This window comes from Gigantopelta aegis, chromosome 4 (assembly GCF_016097555.1).
Source record: "Gigantopelta aegis isolate Gae_Host chromosome 4, Gae_host_genome, whole genome shotgun sequence".
Taxonomy (NCBI): domain Eukaryota; kingdom Metazoa; phylum Mollusca; class Gastropoda; order Neomphalida; family Peltospiridae; genus Gigantopelta; species Gigantopelta aegis.
The window spans coordinates 96,753,348-96,775,253 of record NC_054702.1 but is presented as its reverse complement, the minus strand read 5'-3'; the positions used below and the strand labels follow the sequence as shown (position 1 = coordinate 96,775,253).

Genomic DNA, 21,906 nt, shown 5'->3' with positions numbered 1-21,906 from the left:
AGTAGACAGGTGAAGGCTGCACCAGCCCTCTAACTTTAAATTATCCTGCAATGGTACTTCAGTACAGATGATAATAAAGTAAAGACCCAATAATGATACAAATGACATTTTTTAACACCTTTTTTTAGTGGACTGCTGATTGCTGTTGCAAATTTCAAGGGCTTCTAAAAACTACCATTAGCTACAGGGCTTCAGAAGAACACATGTCTGTTCACCACGAAATGGGCAAAACAGCTGGGAACATCAAAGCTAGAAACACACTAGCTCACTGGGCAAGTTATAAAATTATTAATTTTGCATTGAATAAAGTGTAAAATGGAAGACAATTCAAAAGAATATCTCAGATTAATAATATCTGCGATCTAGTGGATTTCATATTTACCAAGTTTGTTATTCTATTTATTACTCAGCTATTTTTTTCTCTCTAAAATCCTTTTATTTTCGATACATGTAGCCTATAAAGAAACCATGTAAACACTTCTGAGTATTGCTTTTACTATTTATTTTAATCACATTATGAGATAATTTTCAAAAACCAAAGTTCTATTTATTCTGTTCAAATATATATAACAAATTGCATTAAAATGACAATTTAAATTTATTACAAATTTAGCAATGAAAACAAAGCCATAAACGCAAACTCTTTAAACTACATGACGTCATTTTGTGTTTGCCAAATCGTGTTGACATCATCTTTATTACCGACATGGTCATTGGTTTCTAAGCATCAAATCGTCCAATAGTATTGTTCGTTGAACCAATGCAGAATATTTCCCACTGAGAAAATACGAAAAATATTTCCCCCCGTTATGTGCGACCGCTGGGGTAATACAAAAAAAGTTCCATAGACCTGCTACCTGTTTTTAATTATGTTCATCTCCTTTCTCATGGTGCTAAAAATGCTTACTGTCACCATTCTAATTGAATTAACATCTCACAGGCTTTCATATTGTGGAAATTAAATGGGGGTGAACACAGAAACATACTGAAATTTACTGACCGAAAATATTGGTATCTTGTACGATCATTTAGTATGTTCCATTTGTCTGGCATTTAGTACGATCCATTTTGATCAGCAATCTATCTTGCCTTCTAGTAGATGAAATTCCAATGTAGTAAGCTAACTGAATCAGTTATGATTGAGAAATACCATATAACCTACTAACCAGTCATGCTAATTTCAGCATATTTCGAGGGCTTGTGCATTCATATTTATCATCATGGAATGGATTTCATGTAGTAACAAGGGGAATTGCAAACTTATCACAACCTGTAGTACATTTTAAGGTGTGATAACCATCATTTACAGATAGAAAAGCAGAAAATGTAAAATTATGCTTACCCTCTGTGTGGGAGATGACATCGTTGTTATTAGTTACTTGCAAACTATAAACTCCTGTCACCCGATACTTGCAAACAGACTACAATAAGAAAACATTCATGTTAATTACTCATATTACAGCAACAGCAATTGTTATCAGTCGCCATTAAGTTCAAACCCTGCATAGACGAACAGAATGATTGTGTTTTACCGACTGTACCCACAGAATGTTCAAATTAAAATTCCCTGTATTTTCCCTGAATTTTCCCTGTTGTAAAAGATTTTCCTATGTCTGATATCCATGACTTGTTATTGTACATACAAGGGCCTCCTGCCACCCCCAATAGCCGCACCTTTACTTCCAAATACCATATACATATTGTAACAATATGTTTGTACATTTCAACTAATTAATTTTTTGTCCAGTGTTCCAGTTACTGTTAATATTGGTTAGCCATAAAAACTACATATGTTCATTGTGGTCCTTGGGGGAAACATTAGACATTACAGTGAAAGAAATATGCAGAAGTTTTTACTACTCTCGAGTGCCTAATAAACATAGGGGCTGAATAAGCATAGAATCTGGAAAATTTTCTAAAATCAATTAAAAGTAGGGTACGGAATTAGCATAGGGTCTGGAAATTTAGCTAAATTGTAAAAATTGACTAGTAATGAAAACAGAATTTGGTTTGACGTAAAAATAAAAATAAGTGTTTTGGAAATAACAAAAATAAATTATTGTTGTGTGTACATGTAATTTAGAAAACAAGCAGCTCAAAAATAAATAACTTGTAGTAAATTCCATAGTATGAAAAAATGTGTTCCCCGTGGGACGCACTATAAACATGTTAACTTTCTATTATCTGTTACATCTGTGTTACTGTCACACACAATTCATTAAAACTGTAAGTGTGTTTGTAGGTTTTTATGAAATTATGATAATTAATGTGAGGCGAGATTGCAGCTTTAAAAAAAAATCAAAAAGTCCCATGGAAGAAAACCAAAACAATCAGGGTGGATGACAGCTCGCTAGATTCATCTCCTGTATTTAACACATGGTCAATTATAACAAAACATACTAGTAATTTCATCAACTTAATTTTTACCTGTATCAATCTTTATTTTTAAAGCAATAACTTATAATGCCAGGGGCTGGCATGCATAAATCTCAGCTGAAGATTCACAAACAAGTGTGGTCATCGGCCATGCCAGCTGTTAGCAGAACACGCTGGAACTGGAACGCAGTTAGGGGATGTAACTCTGCCTAATTTTTCTCACTAATTTCTAATAGATTAGAGGCTATTTAATAAATTAAGAATTGTAAGAATGCCGAATTAGCGTAAGGGGTTACATTTTTTTAGATGTAATTAAATGTAGGGTGCTGAATAAGCGTAGATACCAATTTTATTTCACAAATTGGCACTCGAGAGTAGTCCACCAGACAAATACATCTAGAAATCTACTTGTCCAAATAAATGGTTTATTTTATTCAAGTATCAGGATGATGATGTTTGTGATTGCTAAACATGAAACTGCACTGAAATTTTTTACTTGTCCATTGGACAACCACCAATGCACATTTTGCTTGTCTGAATATTTTCACTTGTCAGGATAAACGGACAAGTGCTTATTTTAAACATTGCATTATGTTGTATTATAACTACATGTAAAAGCTACAATGGTTTACAAATATAACAATACTTGTATATAGATTAAGTCTGGTATAACCTTCTACTCCCATCTGTTTAAAGTTGTAGTAAAACAGCAATCATAAAGATTGGTAACAGATTAAGACTTCACAAACATTATTTGTTCAAAGTTCAGCAAATAATATTTCAAACATCTGAACTGTCTTTATATTTTGAAACAACTTGTCTGTGCATTTAAAATGTCCTTGTATGATCCATAGCTGTGGAGACTTATCTTGCCTTATAAATTGAGCTAGTGTATCTTCTGTTCTACTGGAGACGCGGCGGGGCTCACTGGGTTGATGGCGGGCTCTAAAGATAACACTTAAATCGCACACTGATAGTTGTTAACAATGTGGTTAAGATTTCAAGAAGAAAAGTAAGTGTTTTGGAAATAACAAAAAATACTATTTTTGCATGCAATTAAAAAAAAAAATCAGCTCAGAAATAACGTGTAGGCATTTCCTTAGTGCAGGGTGCATATTTGGACTAGCATTCCCCATAGTGTAGGGCGCACATTAAGTCAATACTATTCTTAATGTGCAAGGCGAGTTGCTTCCCTATATTTAGCAAATTTTAAATTGCGGGGGGTAAGTTTTGAAGGTTTTCGTTGGAAGATTAACTTTGTTCATAATGATGCAAGTACTTCAATCGCAATTTACTGAGTATGGTAGGTTATACATTTTTGGTTTGTGTGTCCATTTGTTGCACTATTTCAGTTGAGAAAGTGTTTAACATGGTGCCACAAGTTTTGAATACCAGCTATATATAGGGTAATGTAACAAGTTTCAGACATAGAAAGAATCACACGTTTACTAATTCAATTCAAATCATTTATTTTATATATGGATCATATAAAATGGCATGGCATACATTGGACAACATAAGAACATAAAATGGTTAATTCACAATATTAATAACCGTTAATTTTGTGAATGGCTTGTACCACACTTTAAAGGTTAGTAAAACTTTTTACAGTATTGCTGTCAAGGCCAGTAGTAGCAATGGCAAATATACTTAGCCGAACGAATAGTGAACACACAGAATTATAGATTAACGGTATCCCGGGGATACCAGAATTTAATTTAGGATACCAGACTTCAGAACCCAGTATCCCACCGGGATACCATACAATGTACTTGGTTTTTTTAATCCTGCATTTTTATTTTTTGCTGAAACAATGAAAGTCATCATTTACTGGTGAAGTTAAATAACAGATTTTCAAGCTTGTACCCAGTCTAATGCTATGTTGTAACAATATCTCCCCAACTCGTATCCAGTCTAATGCTACACCAGCAATAGTGGTGTAGCAAAAGACTGAGAACTGCTAAGTCGCTATTGTTTTTGTTGGACGTTTCCTCCCTTCAAATTTTATTTGAGATATTGATTCCACATTTGCAGAAAATTGACAGAAAATTGATACAGGTAGGTTTATCATTAGTAATGTCAGAAACACTTATAGATTACTGCTAAATATTAATTTATGTCAGTATTACGCAAAAATAGATGCAGCAAATCTTTTTGCCAATCCGTTTGAATGTGAATTTCACGAATTCCGTGATTTCGATTGCAGTGTAGCAATATAGACTGGAAAAGAGAACGGTGTCGTCCAAGTTTGTTATGTTATTTATGAATTTCATTTAAGTGCGATACTAAATTCTCAGGTGGGATACCAGATTTTGAATTGTTAGTATCCAAATGGGACACTGTCCAATATTTTTTATCTTGAACACTGACACTCAAGGATACTTTATTTTTTAAGGTTTATATTTTTAAAAAGTTAACATTACTAGCAATGGCAATTTATTTGGTGAAAGCCAACCACAAACTGACAACCAATCACTGATTTTCTCCTTTTATTAGTTTGCCAAGTCGTGTTATTTATTTGCATGTAAGGTACGACATTGTGTAGGAAATGTCTTGGTCTTTAATATTTGTAGTAAAAAGCAACCGATAATTTCTAAAACACTTTCTTCACTTTGTGAAAACGGGCAATTTCACTTGTGAATTTTTTTCGTTAACAACCTGTCATCTTTTACAAATCATCCATAAATATACATATGTCATGAATAAGATTCATATAAATTCACAAAGTAAACTGAGTAATAAACAAATTAATACATTTGACTAATAATATTACCATAATTACGTAATTAAAATAATTAATTTCTCACTTACAACTGACTCTCCAAGGGAAGTGGTGCAAGACGCTTGGCGGGCTCAATTCTGATTGGACGTTCACATAATGTCACGTTTTCATTGGATGATTTGTCAGTATGGTTCGTTTCAATATTCTAAAAAGAAATAGAGCGTTGATTGGGTTTTGTTGGTATTTTGTATTATGGGGATATCTTTAAAAAGTGGGGAAAGCTGCATACTATATGCAGTTATATTTATACTTTGATTATGTACGTATAGTAATATCATATTGTGACGCAAATTCGAATATCGTTTTTTTTTTTTAACTCAAAATTGGTGTCATAGCAACCACTGAGTAATCGTGAACAAATAATTTTAAAGGTACAATCTCGAGTATATTGGCACTGCCGCGGTAGCTTAGTGGTTAGGCCATCGAAGCTGGTAGGTACCGGGTTCGCATCCCGGTACTGGCTCCCACCCAGAGCAAGTTTAACAATTAAATTCTTGAACCATAATTGGAAATAAGAACAAACAAATGAACATATATATATATAGGCATTGGCCTTAGTGGTGCAGTGGTTAAGCCCATAAGCTCTATGCTGCCCTGAGATTAAACAAGCCTTTTTCAGTAATTAATTATAAAATTGCCTTTATAAAACATAATAGGTATTATTAATGACTGAAGTATGCCTTTTATATATTTTGCCATTCATTTATTAAAGCAAACATAAATTACATTAATGTTTATTTCAATTAATTTTTGTGTATTTTTAATGAAAAACAAATGCCCAGAAAATGGTGAAAATGCCCCAAAAGTGTTTGGTCTACCATGCCTTGCCTAATTTCTAGGGAAATCACTATGCATGATGGACTTTCCAATAGAGTAGCTTTAGCTAGTTATCACACTTAGTATTTATCATTCAGGTGGACGAAAAATCAAAGAAATCTGTGTTTTATGGTTTGCCAAAGTATTTATAAACATGTAGATCGGTACCCACAATGTTTTTTGTGGTTTTTGCATCTTTCGGTAGTGCTGAATAACAATTGGAGAGGTGTAAACTTGGCACCTTGAGCATTTTTAAATATTCAAGATAGCGTCCCAAGATTGCTGTCAAAACAGAACTGGAAATATCTCCAATACTTTATCAACTATGATGAAACTGTTCATGTTTGTGACAGTGTTTTAGGGGTCAGAAGATTCATTTTGAACTACTCCCAGCTAACCAAGACATCGCAACATCATTTACATCCAAGATTGCTACCACAATGTCAGTTAGAACTCAAAATTTTTTATTTCAACTATAGCAAACTTTTGATGTTAAGGATGGTATTTTATTCATTAAGGAATTCATTTATAACAACTTCATGCTGAGATATTGCATCATCATTTAAATCCAGGATGACCAAGAAAATGGTTGTTAGGAGTAAGATCTTTCATTCTATTTTACCCCAAACAATATTTGTTACTTCAAATACAGTGTATTTTTGTAGGGGCAAAGAATTCAATTCTCGCACTCACTTTCTATAGAGAAATTTAATATGATAATTATAATACTGACAGGTCTCTATGTCTTAAAGGTGCACCAATCTATTTTTAAACTACCTGTATCTAGAAAGTAATTTTGCATCATATAGACCAAATCATCAATGTCAACCTGACTGGGATAAATGGTAAAGATTGTGGAGTCATTTTTTACCATTAACATTTTCTGCCTCTTGATAATTACTCATTTGTCGTTAAATGTGGGTTAACAGGCTGCATTGAATCGGTTGGACAGTTTTAGATGATACTCATCTTCACTCGTGGAATAGTTATTTGTGGAAGTGATCTAAAGCTTTTGAGGGTTTTTTCTCACTAATAAATGTCTGTAACATTTAAATGTAGCCTTCCTGGTGACATATCGCTATCAGCATCTAAGTACTCAAGTTTTTACTGGTATATCACAGCCTGAAAGGGCATGGGTCATCAAATGTGATGCATCCTTTTCATGTTTCTTTACCGCTCCCCCATTGCCCATTGCAGCTCTTGCTCTGTCATTTGAACTGAAATCACAAGAAGCACATCTGAAATTATGCAACAAATTCGGTGTAGCTTTCAACAAAACATACCGTTTTTGAATGCTAAATATGGGTGTTTTAACAGCTCATTTACCATCTAATTTTATGTACCTATCATGGGACAAATTCTCAAACAACTGTTGCACTAAAAAACAACCTTACACAATTTTATGAGGGGAGTGAAAGTGAAATGGCTGAATACATGTATATTATATAAAACAACTACTGTTTACATCATTAGATCATTGATTACTGGGTGGTGTATCTTAAAAAATAAAGTAGTTTGTTTAGCAGCAATCCTTTTGTAGTTATTTGAATCCTATACATATACTCTTCAAAAGAAGAAACGCAAAACCACATTGTCGTAACATTTGGAGAATTGATTTAATTATTGAATGGTGAGTCCGATAATTACCAAATGTTGCAGGATTGTTCACAATTCACTCTAGTCCATTGTGAGTAAGTGATAGGACACACCACCAAGGTCAAGGTCATCTGGAGTCAATACCGGGTGTGGCCTCCGCGTGTGTTGACAACTGCCTGGCACCGCCTGCCCATTGAAGCAACCAGAGTACGGATGACGTCCCGGGGGATGGTGGCCCACTCGGCCTGCAAGGCTGCTGCCAGCTCGGGCAGGGTCTGGGGCTGTGGTTGTCGCTGTCGGAGGCGTCGGTCCAACTCGTCCCATAGATGCTCAATTGGGTTCAAATCCGGTGATATCGATGGCCAAGGAAGGACATTAATGTTGTTGTTCTGTAGGAAAGCCATTGTGAGACGTGCTGTGTGAGGCCTGGCGTTGTCATGTTGGAACACTGCGTTGGCGTTGGCCATAACTGGAACGATGTGTGGCCGGAGGATCTGGTCAATGTAGCCCTGTGCATTCAGGTTGCCCTGCACGTGGACCAGGTCAGTTCTGCCAGTGTGTGAGATGGCTGCCCACACCATGACACTACCCCCGCCGAATCTGTCCACTTCCTGCACACAGTTTGCCGCATAACGTTGACGCCTATACACGCGACATCTTCCATCATGACGTCGGAGCAGAAATCGGGACTCGTCACTGAACCACACCTGTCTCCATCGCAGTTGAGGCCATTGTCGATGAATCTGGCAACTGCAGTCGGAGTGGACGGTGTTGTGGTGTTAAGATGACACCTCGAACTGGACGTCTGGCACGAATTCCTACCTCACGTAGGCGGTTCCGTACGGTCTGGTCGGATATCCTGCGCAAACCTGGTATTGCTGCGGCTGTGGAGGTGGCAGTAGTCAATCGTTCCCGAAGGTGGCGTACCCGGATGTAGCGGTCCTGCCCGGGGGTAGTGACCCGTGGTCGACCGTATCTAGGGAGGTCACGTGTTGATCCATGTTGCTGGTAACGGTCCCACAGTCTGGAGATGGTGCTTGGGGACACATGGAATGCCCTGGCAACGGCCGTTCTGGATTCGCCTGCGTCTAGTCGGCCGATGGCATTGTTTCTCTGCGGTTCACTGAGACGTGGCATGTCCTGGATTGTCAACTGTCGGCCAGATACAGAGGCCAGGCAAGCGAACACCCTGCACTTTTATACTGTCGGTGTTCATGTTGCACGTGCAGACAACGCACGTGCAGTGGTGACATGGTTTGCACGTGGCTGCGTTTTTGCGAATATTCACATTTTGGAACTTTATTGTACAGTAGCTGCGTTTTATCGAATGTAACCGTGGGAATGTGTTTGGGACATGCAATGACCTTATATTCACAAAGCATGAACCGGTAGGAAACATAAAATCGGAGTTATAACCCATTTGTACCCTTTTGCGTTTCTTTTTTTGAAGAGTATATATAGCTACTAAGTTCATTTGGTGGTGGTGGTGGATTTGAAGGTATAATCGATGCATACTAGTATTCTAATAATTGCTATATTATGCAGAGATATATTGTCTTGGTCAACAAAATGCAATTCTAAAGTATGTATCAATTATATGGAGAGAGATAGGAAATGAGAATTTTGAGGGTTGGCTGAAACATTTTGAGCCTATGATGGACTGCATTGATGGAATTGGTTAATAATTATTTTTCAACATCATCGTCTTCAAGGTCCAGACTGCTGCCAATGATGCTGGGATGCCTGGATTCCAGACAGTTCTTTCTTCAAGTCTGGGGAAAGGTGAAAATTGGATTGTGTCAAATCTGGTGGATGTTCCAATGAGTTCAAAGCCATGGCATCAACACTTGTGTACAGGTGCTTTGCAACTTTCACCATGCCCAGTTCATTCTTCAGAATGTTCTCAACTCTCTCATGGGATGCCTGTATTTTATCAACATTTTCCGTAATTAATGGTAGCAACTGAAGGTCTTCCTGGTCTTGAACACTGCTGCCCACCTCGTAACATTAGCAAAGAAAGGAGCATCATCCCATAAAGTTGACACAAATATTGGAGTTAGTTGTAGAAATTTTATGACATCACAAAAGCCAGTTTTATCCATTTCCATCAAAAGACAATGCCTAGTCACTGTGAGGCCTGCAAACATATGCTTCCATGTAATTATTTGGTTCAAATGCAGAATATAAGCATAGACTATTGTATAAATTGTTCTTTGGGGAAAATAAATAGAATGTAAGATATGGCCACATCTTACTATTGCTGGCCATTTTTATATGGCAATCATGGATTTAGATGGTGATGCAATATCTGTTAGCACAAGGTTCTTATAAATTAATTCTTTTTCCCATAAAATTAATTCAATAACATAAAAATATCTAGTTGATGTAAAATGTGATAAATTATGATTTCCTTGTTCTAGCTAATACATTGATGGCCATCTTGGATTAAATGATTAGGTTAATCAGCTGAGAATAGTTCTGGTTTTGGTGAATGTTGACAAATGCATTTTCGTTTGTGTGATTAAAATTAGCTATATAATGACATACAGGTTAATACAGAGAAACATTATTACATTTTCAAAAAAAATACCCCCTTTTTACTAAAACTTTGTTTCTGACCTTAAGCTACCCTGCAGAAAAGACTATTATGCTGTTTTGAGATCCAGATACATACAATCTGATTAAAATTAGCTCTACTGGTCTCACCAGTAGATCTAAACAGCATTGCATGGACTCCCATGTCCAGGTGACACTTCATCTATAAATAACAATTTAAATATCGACCAATTACACTTCGCCTTTCATAACGTTATTCGGGAGCATACAAATTCTAAAAAATTACTAGTTTGGCAGTAATGCTAATATGAAAAAACGTAATTCAGATTTGGGCACTACAGTTAAACCATCAAACATAAGACTGGTAGGTACTGGGTTCATAGCCTGGTACCGGCTCCCACCCAGAGTGAGTTTTAACAACTTAAATGGTAGGTGTGTGACCACTAAACCAACTTCTCTCACTAATCACCAACAAATAACCACTAACCCACTGTCCTGGACAGACAGCCCAGATAGCTGTTGTGTGCCCAGGATAGCATGCTTGAACCGTAATTGGATATAAGCACGAAAATAAGTATGAATGCACCCACCAGCCTCCAAAGTGTCATGGTTAAGCCATTGGACATTTGGCTGGTAAGTATTGGGTTTGCAGCCCCGTACCGGCTCTCACAAAGAGCAAGTTTTAACAAATCCATGTATAGGTGTAAAAAAATAGAAAGAAAAAAGACACACCTCCTCATAAAAACATGAATAAGAATAGGTATTAAAGCCACAATAAAGTTTCTGTCACATTATACAATGTATACAAATGTTACATAAATATAAAAACATAGCAGTCCAAGTCATTGCAGAAGTTAACATGTTGAACTCTTGTGACGAATGATTTTTGGGATTGCCGACCGATGCTGATCATCGTTAACGCCATTGCAAGAGCACTTGGGTTACACAATCACAGTCTGATGCAGAAAAGTTAGTCAAAGACCGATCTGTATAATCACACGGTCAGCTTGCTTAGGCTTTACAAACTCCTGTAATTGCCCACTGTAATCGGCAATGCCGTGGAGTTTTTAATTCTCCTCAGCACTTTTTTGCCTTAGACTATATTCAGGGGTTTTTAATGGCATGTTTTTTTGCCATGGACATTTTCTTAATCCCATTCAGTCATTAAAACCCAGTACCTACCAGAATTATGTCCAATGGCTTAACCATGACACCACTGAGGTCGGTGTGTGCCTCTATACTCGAGATTGTATCTTATCCTTGTGAAATGTGGCATCGGGCAAGCAGGGTTTCTGCCAGAAAGAAATTTTTGTGAGTATTGAATGCAACAAGTCTCTCTCAGAAAAAAAAAGGTTTAGAAAATCGTACAGTAATTATAAGAGCAATTCATTTTGTGAAAAGGTTAACTTAAAAACAAAATCTGCAAATTTTTTGGGTATGGTGCCATACACATTTTACCATCTGGCAGAAACCCTGGCAAGTACAAATAAGGCAGCGTCAGTACCAAAAAAAAAAAAGGAGAAGCGGATACAAGACCTTGCATATTATATACTCTTCAAAAAAAGTAGTGGAACTCTAATAAAAATTTACAACTGCCAAACTTGTAAGGTATATTAGCTGTGGGGAATGGTTATATGATAGTAGTGAATTAATTGGGCAAACATTACAACTGGTAGTTCAGTATTACAGTAGGTTTTATGACCACCAAAAATCTTGAAGGACGATTGGGGTCAGAAGTGAAATCTGAAAGTTGACATTTTTTTATCAGTAGTGGGTGATACCGCCACGATGTGTAAGACATTCATTCAGTCGATGAGGCATACTGCGTACGAGTCTCCCAATGGCCATTAGAGGGTGTCTGTTCCACTCCTCTTGCAGCACCTGACCAAGTTCCGCTAACGTGGCCGGCGGTCTTTGACGTTGACGCACACGTCTCCCTATCATGTCCCAGACGTGTTCGATGGGGGAAAGGTCTGAGATCATTGCTGGCCATGGCATTTGATAGATGTTGTGCTGTTGGAGGTGAGCATTGACAATTCATGTACGGTGAGCACGGGCATTGTCGTCCTGAAAAACAAAACGTCAACATACACGCCTAGCAAACGGGACGCCGAAGGGTGTCAGTATGTTGTCCTGGTAGTACTGCCTAGTGACCCTTCCTTGCACAATATGGAGGGGGTTCTGTCAGTCATAGTGATACCACCCCACACCATAACCGATCCACCGCAAAATCTGAAATCGCATTGTGACATTGGCGTGCCGTTCATTTTGTCGTCGCCAGACCCAACCATGCTTGTCAAGGAAGTCCAAAGTGAATGGTGAAAATCTGAAAACATGACACATGACCAGTGACGAATACCCCCGTCCTGATGCTCCATACACCATTCACGTCTGTGAGCACAACCTGGGGCCGTCGAGCATGAAGACGATTTTTAATTGTCTGACCCGTAACTCTGACACCAGTAGCCTGATGAAGGTTTGCAACTGGTTTGCACTGGGACGACCTGAACAGGGTCGATCGTCAGCATTTTGGGTTTGTTGGTACCTGTTCCATAGTCTGCTAATCACTGACTTCGAAACATTGAAAGTGTTGGCCACTTCATGCGGACTTCTGCACGTTTGCAGCATGCCAATTGCCCGTAGACGCTCATCGTGTTGCATATGCCACATCACAAATTCAAACGATAAAAATTACTAAAAACAAAACATTAACAACTGTATGATCAACATAATGAAAAAGATTGACAGAAATAATGTTCCACAGTGATTAATCGACCTTCCTGGAAATTGCCAAAATCGAGAATGACACAAAACGCACGTGTATGAGGGCAACTGTGTGATGTACGTGCAAACTATGGAATGTGTTTCGGTGTGTTGATAAACAGACCTGAACGTTCTTTACTAGGATGTCTGTGGTCAAAATGTATGTTTGGTCTAATAGTAGATATATTAACATTAATATTTCAGGTTCCCCTACTTTTTTTAAAGAGTATATTACATATATGTAAAGAAATAAAACAAAACGGCAAAGTAAAATGTTAACATTTTATTAACCTTCCATTTTAATTGATATGTGTCCTATTCAACGTCATTGTCAACCTCAAGTCTACATCATTTTCTGATCCGAGGTTTTCAGAATTGTTCTCTAAATAAAGTAGCTCTTTATTGATTGACAGTATAGCAACTCCTCTGTGACTCCATCTCTGTAACTACATCCTGAGAAGATTGACACGGCATCCCCTATGATCTACTATATACAGGATGAACATAACACTGAAGCCCACAACTACATGCTCATTTTGAATGACCTTAGAAATTAGTTCAGCTGTATGTACCATACTTCATTCTCAACTCAGTCTTTGTAACTTATTTTTCCACCCTAACTCAAAACCATTTTGGCATCTGCATCATCACCAGAAATGAGTTCAGTTATCTGTACCATGTTTCAGCATGAACTCAGTCCTCCATCTGAACTGAAAACTGTTTTCAGCATCTGCAGCTTTATCAACAGAAATTAGTTCAGCTGTCTGTACCATACTTCATTATCAACTCTGTGTAACAAATTCCATCATTTGGACGTAAACCATTTTCAGCATCGGCCAGCACACTCAGCTGTCAGTCCCATATTTCATCATGAACTCAAAGTCTTTGTAACTAATTCTCCCATCTCCATCACGATCAAGCTCCCTGAAACATGAGAATATATACACCATTATATTACCAGACAATTTGTGTACCATACTCTGTAGATTCCCATCAGGGCTTTTGCCAGAGGGTCCAAAGGCTAAAATTACATACCCTCAATTTCTTGGAAATTAATAGATACATATTTATAATTTTTAGAGATATTTTAGTAAGAGAACTGCTCTTTAAAAATTTGTCAAAGCACATGTAATGCAGCAACCAATTTCAAAAAATATTTTAAACCCATAACCACCTAGAAGGAGCACTTATGATCGATTTTGTTTTATTACTTACCCTCTGATTGTTTTCTGGCATTCTATGGGGTATGGTAGTGCATATCAAAATAGCACGCTAACAATGGGTTTTTGTCAAAATGAAAGTATGTCAATTGAGGTATTAATAATAATATTTTTATATACTGGTAATGTGGGAGGAACATGGTCCAGTGGTAAAGAGCTTGCCTGATGCCTGGTTGATCCAAAATCCAGGCTACTTCCTGTTTCAGCCAGTAGTCCATAACAGGTGTAACAAAGGCGCCATAGTATGTACTATCTGGCTGTAGGATGGTGCATGCAATAGATCCCTTGCTACTAATTGAAAAACAGTAGCTCATGGAGTGGGGGGAGCTGGTTTCCTCTCTCATTCTGTGGCTGATGCCATATAACCGTAATTAAAATGTGTTGGAGTATGTCATTAAATTTCCTTCCTTCCTTCTTTCTTTCTTTTCTGAAACTTTTAGTGGAACTATTAATGTTAAAATGTTAAAAGGAGATAAGCAAATTAACATTAATGGCTCATTCTTTTCTGATTTCAACTGGAAAATGCCAGGGCTCTATTTTAGTGCGTGTCCACGACACATGATTTTGGATGTTAAGAGTTAAAGGGACTGTCCAGAGTTTGCTGCCATTTATAACATGTTTCCAACTAATAAGGCTTTATACTGACTGAAAATACACTTTAAATAAATAAATTTTCCTGTTTAGAACATCTGTGTCTCTATATCGAGTATGTTTTTGGTTATTCTAATGTTTGTAGTAGCATAAACATCTTTTATTTTCTATCTAATATATATTTTTTGTAAGTATGAAATTATTCAGAGAGATTTGTTTAATTCAGACTCCTACAAACATTATGACAATCAGAAATGCACTGGGTATACAGATACTGATATCCTAAACAAGAAAGTACATTAAATATACATGTTCGTGTAACAGTAATCGTTAAAAAGGCTATACTAGTCGGGAACATGTCACAATCCATCAGACTGAGGATAGTCCCTTTAATGTAGAGTCCTGTCAAATGCAGATATATGTACTAACATGATTAAATTGTTGAATGGTAGGTACTAGCCTCTGATAATGACATTAAATTGTTGAATGGTAGGTACTAGCCTCTAATAATGACATTACATTGTTGAATGGTAGGTACTAGCCCCTTAAAATGACATTAAATTGTTGAATGGTAGGTACTAGCCTCTAATAATAACATTAAATTGTTGAATGGTAGGTACTAGCCCCTTAAAATGACATTAAATTGTTGAATGGTAGGAACTAGCCTCTAATAATGACATTACATTGTTGAATGGTAGGTACTAGCCTCTGATAATGACATTAAATTGTTGAATGGTAGGAACTAGCCTCTGATAATGACATTAAATTGTTGAATGGTAGGTACTAGCCTCTAATAATGACATTACATTGTTGAATGGTAGGTACTAGCCCCTTAAAATGACATTAAATTGTTGAATGGTAGGTACTAGCCTCTAATAATGACATTAAATTGTTGAATGGTAGGTACTAGCCCCTTAAAATGACATTAAATTGTTGAATGGTAGGAACTAGCCTCTAATAATGACATTACATTGTTGAATGGTAGGTACTAGCCTCTAATAATGACATTACATTGTTGAATGGTAGGTACTAGCCCCTTAAAATGACATTAAATTGTTGAATGGTGGGTACTAGCCTCTAATAATGACATTAAATTGTTGAATGGTAGGTACTAGCCTCTAATAATGACATTAAATTGTTGAATGGTAGGTACTAGCCTCTGATAATGACATTAAATTGTTGAATGGTAGGAACTAGCCTCTAATAATGACATTACATTGTTGAATGGTAGGTACTAGCCTCTAATAATGACATTACATTGTTGAATGGTAGGTACTAGCCCCTTAAAATGACATTAAATTGTTGAATGGTAGGTACTAGCCTCTAATAATGACATTAATTGTTGAATGGTAGGTACTAGCCCCTTAAAATGACATTAAATTGTTGAATGGTAGGAACTAGCCTCTAATAATGACATTACATTGTTGAATGGTAGGTACTAGCCTCTAATAATGACATTACATTGTTGAATGGTAGGTACTAGCCCCTTAAAATGACATTAAATTGTTGAATGGTGGGTACTAGCCTCTAATAATGACATTAAATTGTTGAATGGTAGGTATTAGCCTCTAATAATGACATTAAATTGTTGAATGGTAGGTACTAGCCTCTGATAATGACATTAAATTGTTGAATGATAGGAACTAGCCTCTGATAATGACATTAAATTGTTGAATGGTGGGTACTAACCTCTAATAATGACATTAAATTGTTGAATGGTAGGTACTAGCCTCTGATAATGACATTAAATTGTTGAATGGTAGGAACTAGCCTCTAATAATGACATTAAATTGTTGAATGGTAGGTACTAGCCTTTGATAATGACATTAAATTGTTGAATGGTAGGTACTAGACTAATAATGACATTAAATTGTTGAATGGTAGGTACTAACCTGAATGAGGCTGCAACTGTGTGTGCAGGTATACGTGGAGCAATCTGACCAAACACCTTCATCAGATCCTCAACCGTCAAAAACCCATGACCTAAAAATATTCAATTAAATATGTTGCAAGTAATTTCTGTTGATACATTATAAAGAGACAGTATAAATAATGGATCTGTTATAGTGCCAAATTCTACAAATGCCTGAATGGATGCATAGATAATTAGATGGATAAATGGTTAATTGCATGGTTGGTTGGTTGGTTTGATGGATGGATGGATGGATGAATTTTATTGGGTGGGTTGGTGTGTGTTGTACACGAAGGATGGATGAATGGATGAATTAATTAATTAATGGACAAATGAATAAATAAATTAATTAATTAATTGACAAATGAATAAATTAATTAATTAATTAATTGACAAATGAATGAATGAAAGGATGGATGAATGGATGGAAGGATAAATCAATACCGAATACCGTACCAATACTGAGGTAAATCACCCCAATACCAAACCTGAAATTTCAATACCGCCCTGCTCTAGAATTAATAAATGGATGGTTGGGATCAGTGGATGGATGGATGAACAGGTTGATCAATGGTTGAACAGATGGATCAATGAACATGGATGAAGAGGTCGATCAATAGATGGATCAATGGATGGACATATGGATCAATGGGTGCAGAGATGGATCAATGTAAGAATGAACAGGTGGATCAATGGAAGAATGAACAGGTGGATCAATTGATGATGGATCAACATATGGATCAATGGATGGATGAACAAATAGATCAATGGATGAACAGATGGATGGATGGATGGATAGATGAACATATGGATCAATGGATGGATGAACAAATAGATCAATGGATTGTGGATTAACAGATGGATCAATGGGTGATGGATGAACAGATGGATCAATGGATGGTGGATTAACAGATGGATCAATATATGGATGGATCAACAGATGCATGAATGAACATATGGATCAATGGATGAACAGACTAATGGATGAATAGGTGGATCAATATATGGATCAATAGATAAATGGATGAACAGGTGGTGGGTGGATAGATGAACAGATGGATCAATGGATGAACAGGTGGTGGGTGGATGGATGAACAGATGGATCAATGGATGGATGAACAGATAGATCCATGGACGAATAGATGGATGTGATAGAAAGGTAGCCAACTTTATTTATTTTTAGCATTTACAACCATTTGCTCAAAGTAAATAATTCTAGAGCAAATATGTACAACAGTACTTTTATCAAATTTAATGGAAGAACCTCAAATCAATGTGTCTTACACTGAATATCAAAAGCCAGAAAGACTTGTCTTATTTCATCATCTTCATCTCGACTCGCAAACTTTGGACCAAGGACAGCAAGGAAACTTGTCAAAGATATGCCTGAAATAAGATCATGATAGAGAAAATTGTACAGATAGTTAAGGAAATTTGTCAAAGAGATGCTTGAAATAAGATCATGATGTGTTACAGAAAATTGTGCAGTTAGTCACCAAATTGGCATGATATGTCAGCAATTATGTGTCTTTCAACTTGTATCAAAATGGTATGACTGCTTGATTCATTTTCACTAAACATCTCCATTATTCTGCTTAAAAACAGGCCTCTGAGAATTAAAAATCTCTGTTACCCATTTATCGGTTACGCAGAAATAAATCCATGTGACCCATTTTCGTTTTGCATAACCCATTATATTAAAATAAATGGTGATCCAAATTTAGCATGAATAAAAAATTGGTTATGCCAAATTAGATTCGCGAGTGCAATAAGGGAACGAAATGATAATTCTCGCAATTTTCAGAGGCCTGAAAAAGGATTTTGTTTTAACCAATTTTCAGCAATCTATTTTTTATACATTAGAAGTTGTTGATTTAAACAAGTACCACGATGCATTAACCAACTATCTATTCAACAATATTAGTAATTGGCTAATATAATGAACACTGCTTCTATTTATCATATTTTAATAATTGAATATAACTGAATGTGCAATTTTTACATTTCAACATCAAGAGGATTATGGTAGAAAAAACTAGAACACAACTAGGCCACAGATCACAGTTATCTTCCCATTTGGTTGACCAAAATCCTGAAATATATCCTCACAAGTAGTCTGCTGTTTGACTATGATTATTTCATGGCTAAGTGGCAAATATTAGACTAAAGTTGATTTGAGAGCATGTAGTGCCACTGTGGGTGTGTTTGTTTACCTGAGAGAAAGAGCTGTACAACAGGGATTGTCCTTTTCATGGTATATTCTATGACAAAGGTGCATTAAAAAAATCCATGGGCTTAGTGATATTAATAAAAGTGTTACAAGTAGTACTAAACCAAATAACATCTGACTGGGTCAAAGTTCGAGGTGCACTTACCTTTTGATAGAGCAGAGTTTGTTGTGATAAAATGTTGGTTCATCAGGCCAATATATTTTTGTAATTTAATTTGAACTAGTAGTGTACCAACTACCATTGTGCTTGAAATATGTGCGGGGTCCTACTAAAAATAGCATGTCGACTAATACGCTACATGTAGGAGTTTTAGCCACATATTATGTTACTATTGTTGTTTATGGGATTTCATTTGGTGGTATACACCCTATAGCCACTAAAGCTATATAGAAACATATATCATAAATAATTTTGGTCTGTGGCCAGCTACAAAAGTGGTCCTTGAAACATAGTTTATGCTAAAAATAGTACCTTTCTTTCCATCAATGATTATGTCACCATGGGTCTGCAGAATTTCATTTGTTTCATACTGAAAAAATAAGAAGAAACACTAGTAAAAAGTACGACTGCTCAATTTATGATAATACCCGTAACTTCAACCCTTAACAATAAATAACCTATTTTATGAAATGGGGGAATAACCACTGATGTGTTTTACACATCACTTAAAAATGTAAGGTAAAATCATGAAACTTATACTTGATTGACTGATCAAATTCTAAAAGAAAACAACTAGAGCTGGGGGTATACCATATATACTGTTCTGTATCGGTATCATATCAATACCGATTTACTGTACCAAGCAAATTTCAAAGTAAAAAGATTTCGGTATTGAAAAATGTTTCCTGCCACTTAATAAAGCACTAACAATATATTTGACAAATGCAAAATAGGTTGGGTATAAATCAGATGAGAGCATTGTGTATGGAATTTAATTTTATTTAGATGAAATTAGTGGGTGACCTTAACTCAGATATGCATTTAAAGCAGAGTATACTGAAAATACCGCTTGATATCGGTATTGGTATTGTGTTAATACCGAATACTGTACTGATACTGAGGTAAATCACTCAAAAGATACCAATACTGAACCTCAAATTTAAATATCACCCAGCTCTAAAACCAACACTCAGCTATCACAATTATCAACATAGAAACGGCATGCTAGAGGAGTTAAAGTTGTTTTGTTTAACGACACCTCTAGAGCACATTGATTTATTAATCATATTGGATATCAAGCATTTGGTCATTTTCACATACACTCTCAGAGAGAAAACCTGCTACATTTTTCCATAGCAAGAGATTGTTTATATGCACCATCCCATAGACAGGATAACACATACCATGGCCTTTGATATACCAGTTTGGTCGTGCACTGGCTGGAATGAAAATAGCCCAATGGGGATTGATCCCAGACCAACCAAACATCAGACCAGTGAAGAAGTAGTTAAACAAAAATGATGATAAAAATATTTCTTATAAAAAGAACATTTCTGAGGAAGAAGAATGATTACTACATGAATGGTTTGGACACTGCAAGAAATGGCATTTAAGGATTGTTTTCATGAACAATGCTAATTTCTGGAAAAAATCACAGTTCCATTTATTTTTACTGTTTACTAGACTGGTTTGGAAACCTTATAGACAAACAAAATCTACCTTTGATGGTTTGTATCCAAACAAAGACACAACTGCAAATTTCAAGTCTTCTCTGGAAAGGAATCCCTTCTTGTCAGTGTCACAATCATGAAAAATCTATTAAAGATACAGAAAACATTTTTTCCTAAAAAAAAAGGTTATGCGTTAGTGAAATCAAAATGAACAGTTCCCATAAAGACATTTGTTTAATTTCTTTTTTTATTATTGGCATGGAATATCAACTAACATTTTTACTAATTAAAATTATTAACATATGACACTTTGATAGTAGCGTTTTACTTTGTACTGGTATCGGTAATTAAAAAAATGTTAGTAAGAACACCTATTTTTCAAGGATTATCCAAATGTGTATATCCAATGTGATTTAGATTAACATATTGTGTAATGTAAAATAAGCTTTTGAAATTGTTTTGTGAGCTAAGGCACATTCTTGTTTAAAAATACATAAAGTGAAATACCGGGGTAGGCCTATATATATATATATATATATATATATATATATATATATATATATATATATATATATATATATATATATATATATATAGGTAAAATAGTTTTTAGGAATGACTGATTGTTTTGAATAATTATATATATATATAATTATTCAAAACAATCAGTCATTTATAAAAACAAAAAAGCACAAAATTACCTATCTGTAATCTATAATGTAAGTGATGGTTTATTTACCAAGTATATCAAAGGCTGTGGTATGTGCTGTCCTGTCTGTGGGAAAGTGCATATAAAAGATTCTGGCTGCTAATGGAAGAATGTAGTCGGTGAGACTAAAAATAATCAAATGTTTGACAACCAATAGCCGATGATTAATAAATCAGAGTGCTCTAATGGTGTCGTTAAACAAAACAAACTTTATCTACAAGTCATAAAGGATGGTGTGCACCTTTAAATTAAAAAAATATGTTAGGTTCTTTTTGCATGAACACCGTTGTAACAACAGTAATTAGTCTAATATGCCACATACTACTGCTACTGTTAATTAACTAATTAACTTCCTGCCTTAAAACGGGATTACCGTGATTTTGATATAGCCAAGATAGGTAGGCCCTATGATTTCATTACTATCATCGTATCGAACGTATCGCACACGCCCCATTCTTACTCACAGATGTTAGCAAACGATTTTCATCTGCATTTATTGTTCTTTTTATGGATGTGTATCCTGACGTCGTTAAGTCGAAAAGCATTTTTGTAGCCATTGGACTTCAAATGTTACACGAACATTTATTGCTACCAAATAAAAATTAAAAAAATAACTGGACTTGTCGAGACAGACACCAATGCGGAATTCCTGGGCAATCCCCATTACTTTATTTTGATTGGCTTCTGAAGCCACGTGGTTCCAACGGACGAATCAGTTTGCTTCCGCTTCTGGAGATAAAATAG

At 35.9% G+C, this 21,906-nt stretch overlaps 2 protein-coding genes across 3 annotated transcripts in view; both read right to left on the bottom strand.

The window, feature by feature from the left end:
• LOC121371501 (delta(14)-sterol reductase TM7SF2-like) overlaps nt 1–5,414 on the bottom strand; it is a 39,638-nt gene extending 34,224 nt beyond the window's left edge. The window contains exons 1-2 of the mRNA XM_041497433.1: nt 5,188–5,414; nt 1,343–1,421 (exon numbers count right to left, since the gene is read on the bottom strand). Coding sequence (XP_041353367.1) covers nt 1,343–1,363 — 21 coding nt within the window. The 5' untranslated portion in view covers nt 1,364–1,421; nt 5,188–5,414. The remainder of the gene's footprint in view (nt 1–1,342; nt 1,422–5,187) is intronic.
• Nucleotides 5,415–13,157: 7,743 nt separating this feature from the next.
• On the bottom strand, nt 13,158–21,808 carry LOC121371511 (EF-hand calcium-binding domain-containing protein 11-like). Of its 2 annotated transcripts, XM_041497450.1 has the most exons (6): nt 21,627–21,808; nt 20,503–20,598; nt 19,315–19,372; nt 17,897–17,998; nt 16,593–16,683; nt 13,158–13,813 (listed from the first exon to the last, which is right to left on the bottom strand). In XM_041497450.1, exons 1-6 carry the CDS (start codon nt 21,717–21,719, stop codon nt 13,735–13,737), a joined length of 519 nt encoding a protein of 172 aa, XP_041353384.1. In that variant the 5' UTR covers nt 21,720–21,808; the 3' UTR covers nt 13,158–13,734. The 2 variants fall into 2 exon arrangements, with proteins under 2 accessions (XP_041353384.1, XP_041353386.1); XM_041497452.1 differs by lacking the exon at nt 20,503–20,598.
• Between the last annotated feature and the right edge of the window lie 98 nt (nt 21,809–21,906).

What these genes read in the sequence shown, in the direction of transcription:
- LOC121371511 (XM_041497450.1), bottom strand. Translation starts at nt 21,719, where the DNA reads ATGGCTACAAAAATGCTTTTCGACTTAACGACGTCAGGATACACATCC. An exon ending in AAAATCGTTTGCTAACATCT is followed by an intron (nt 20,599 to 21,626) that starts GTGAGTAAGAAT and finishes TATCTTTAATAG; the next exon opens with ATTTTTCATGATTGTGACAC. An exon ending in ACAGTTGCAGCCTCATTCAG is followed by an intron (nt 13,814 to 16,592) that starts GTTAGTACCTAC and finishes CTCATGTTTCAG; the next exon opens with GGAGCTTGATCGTGATGGAG.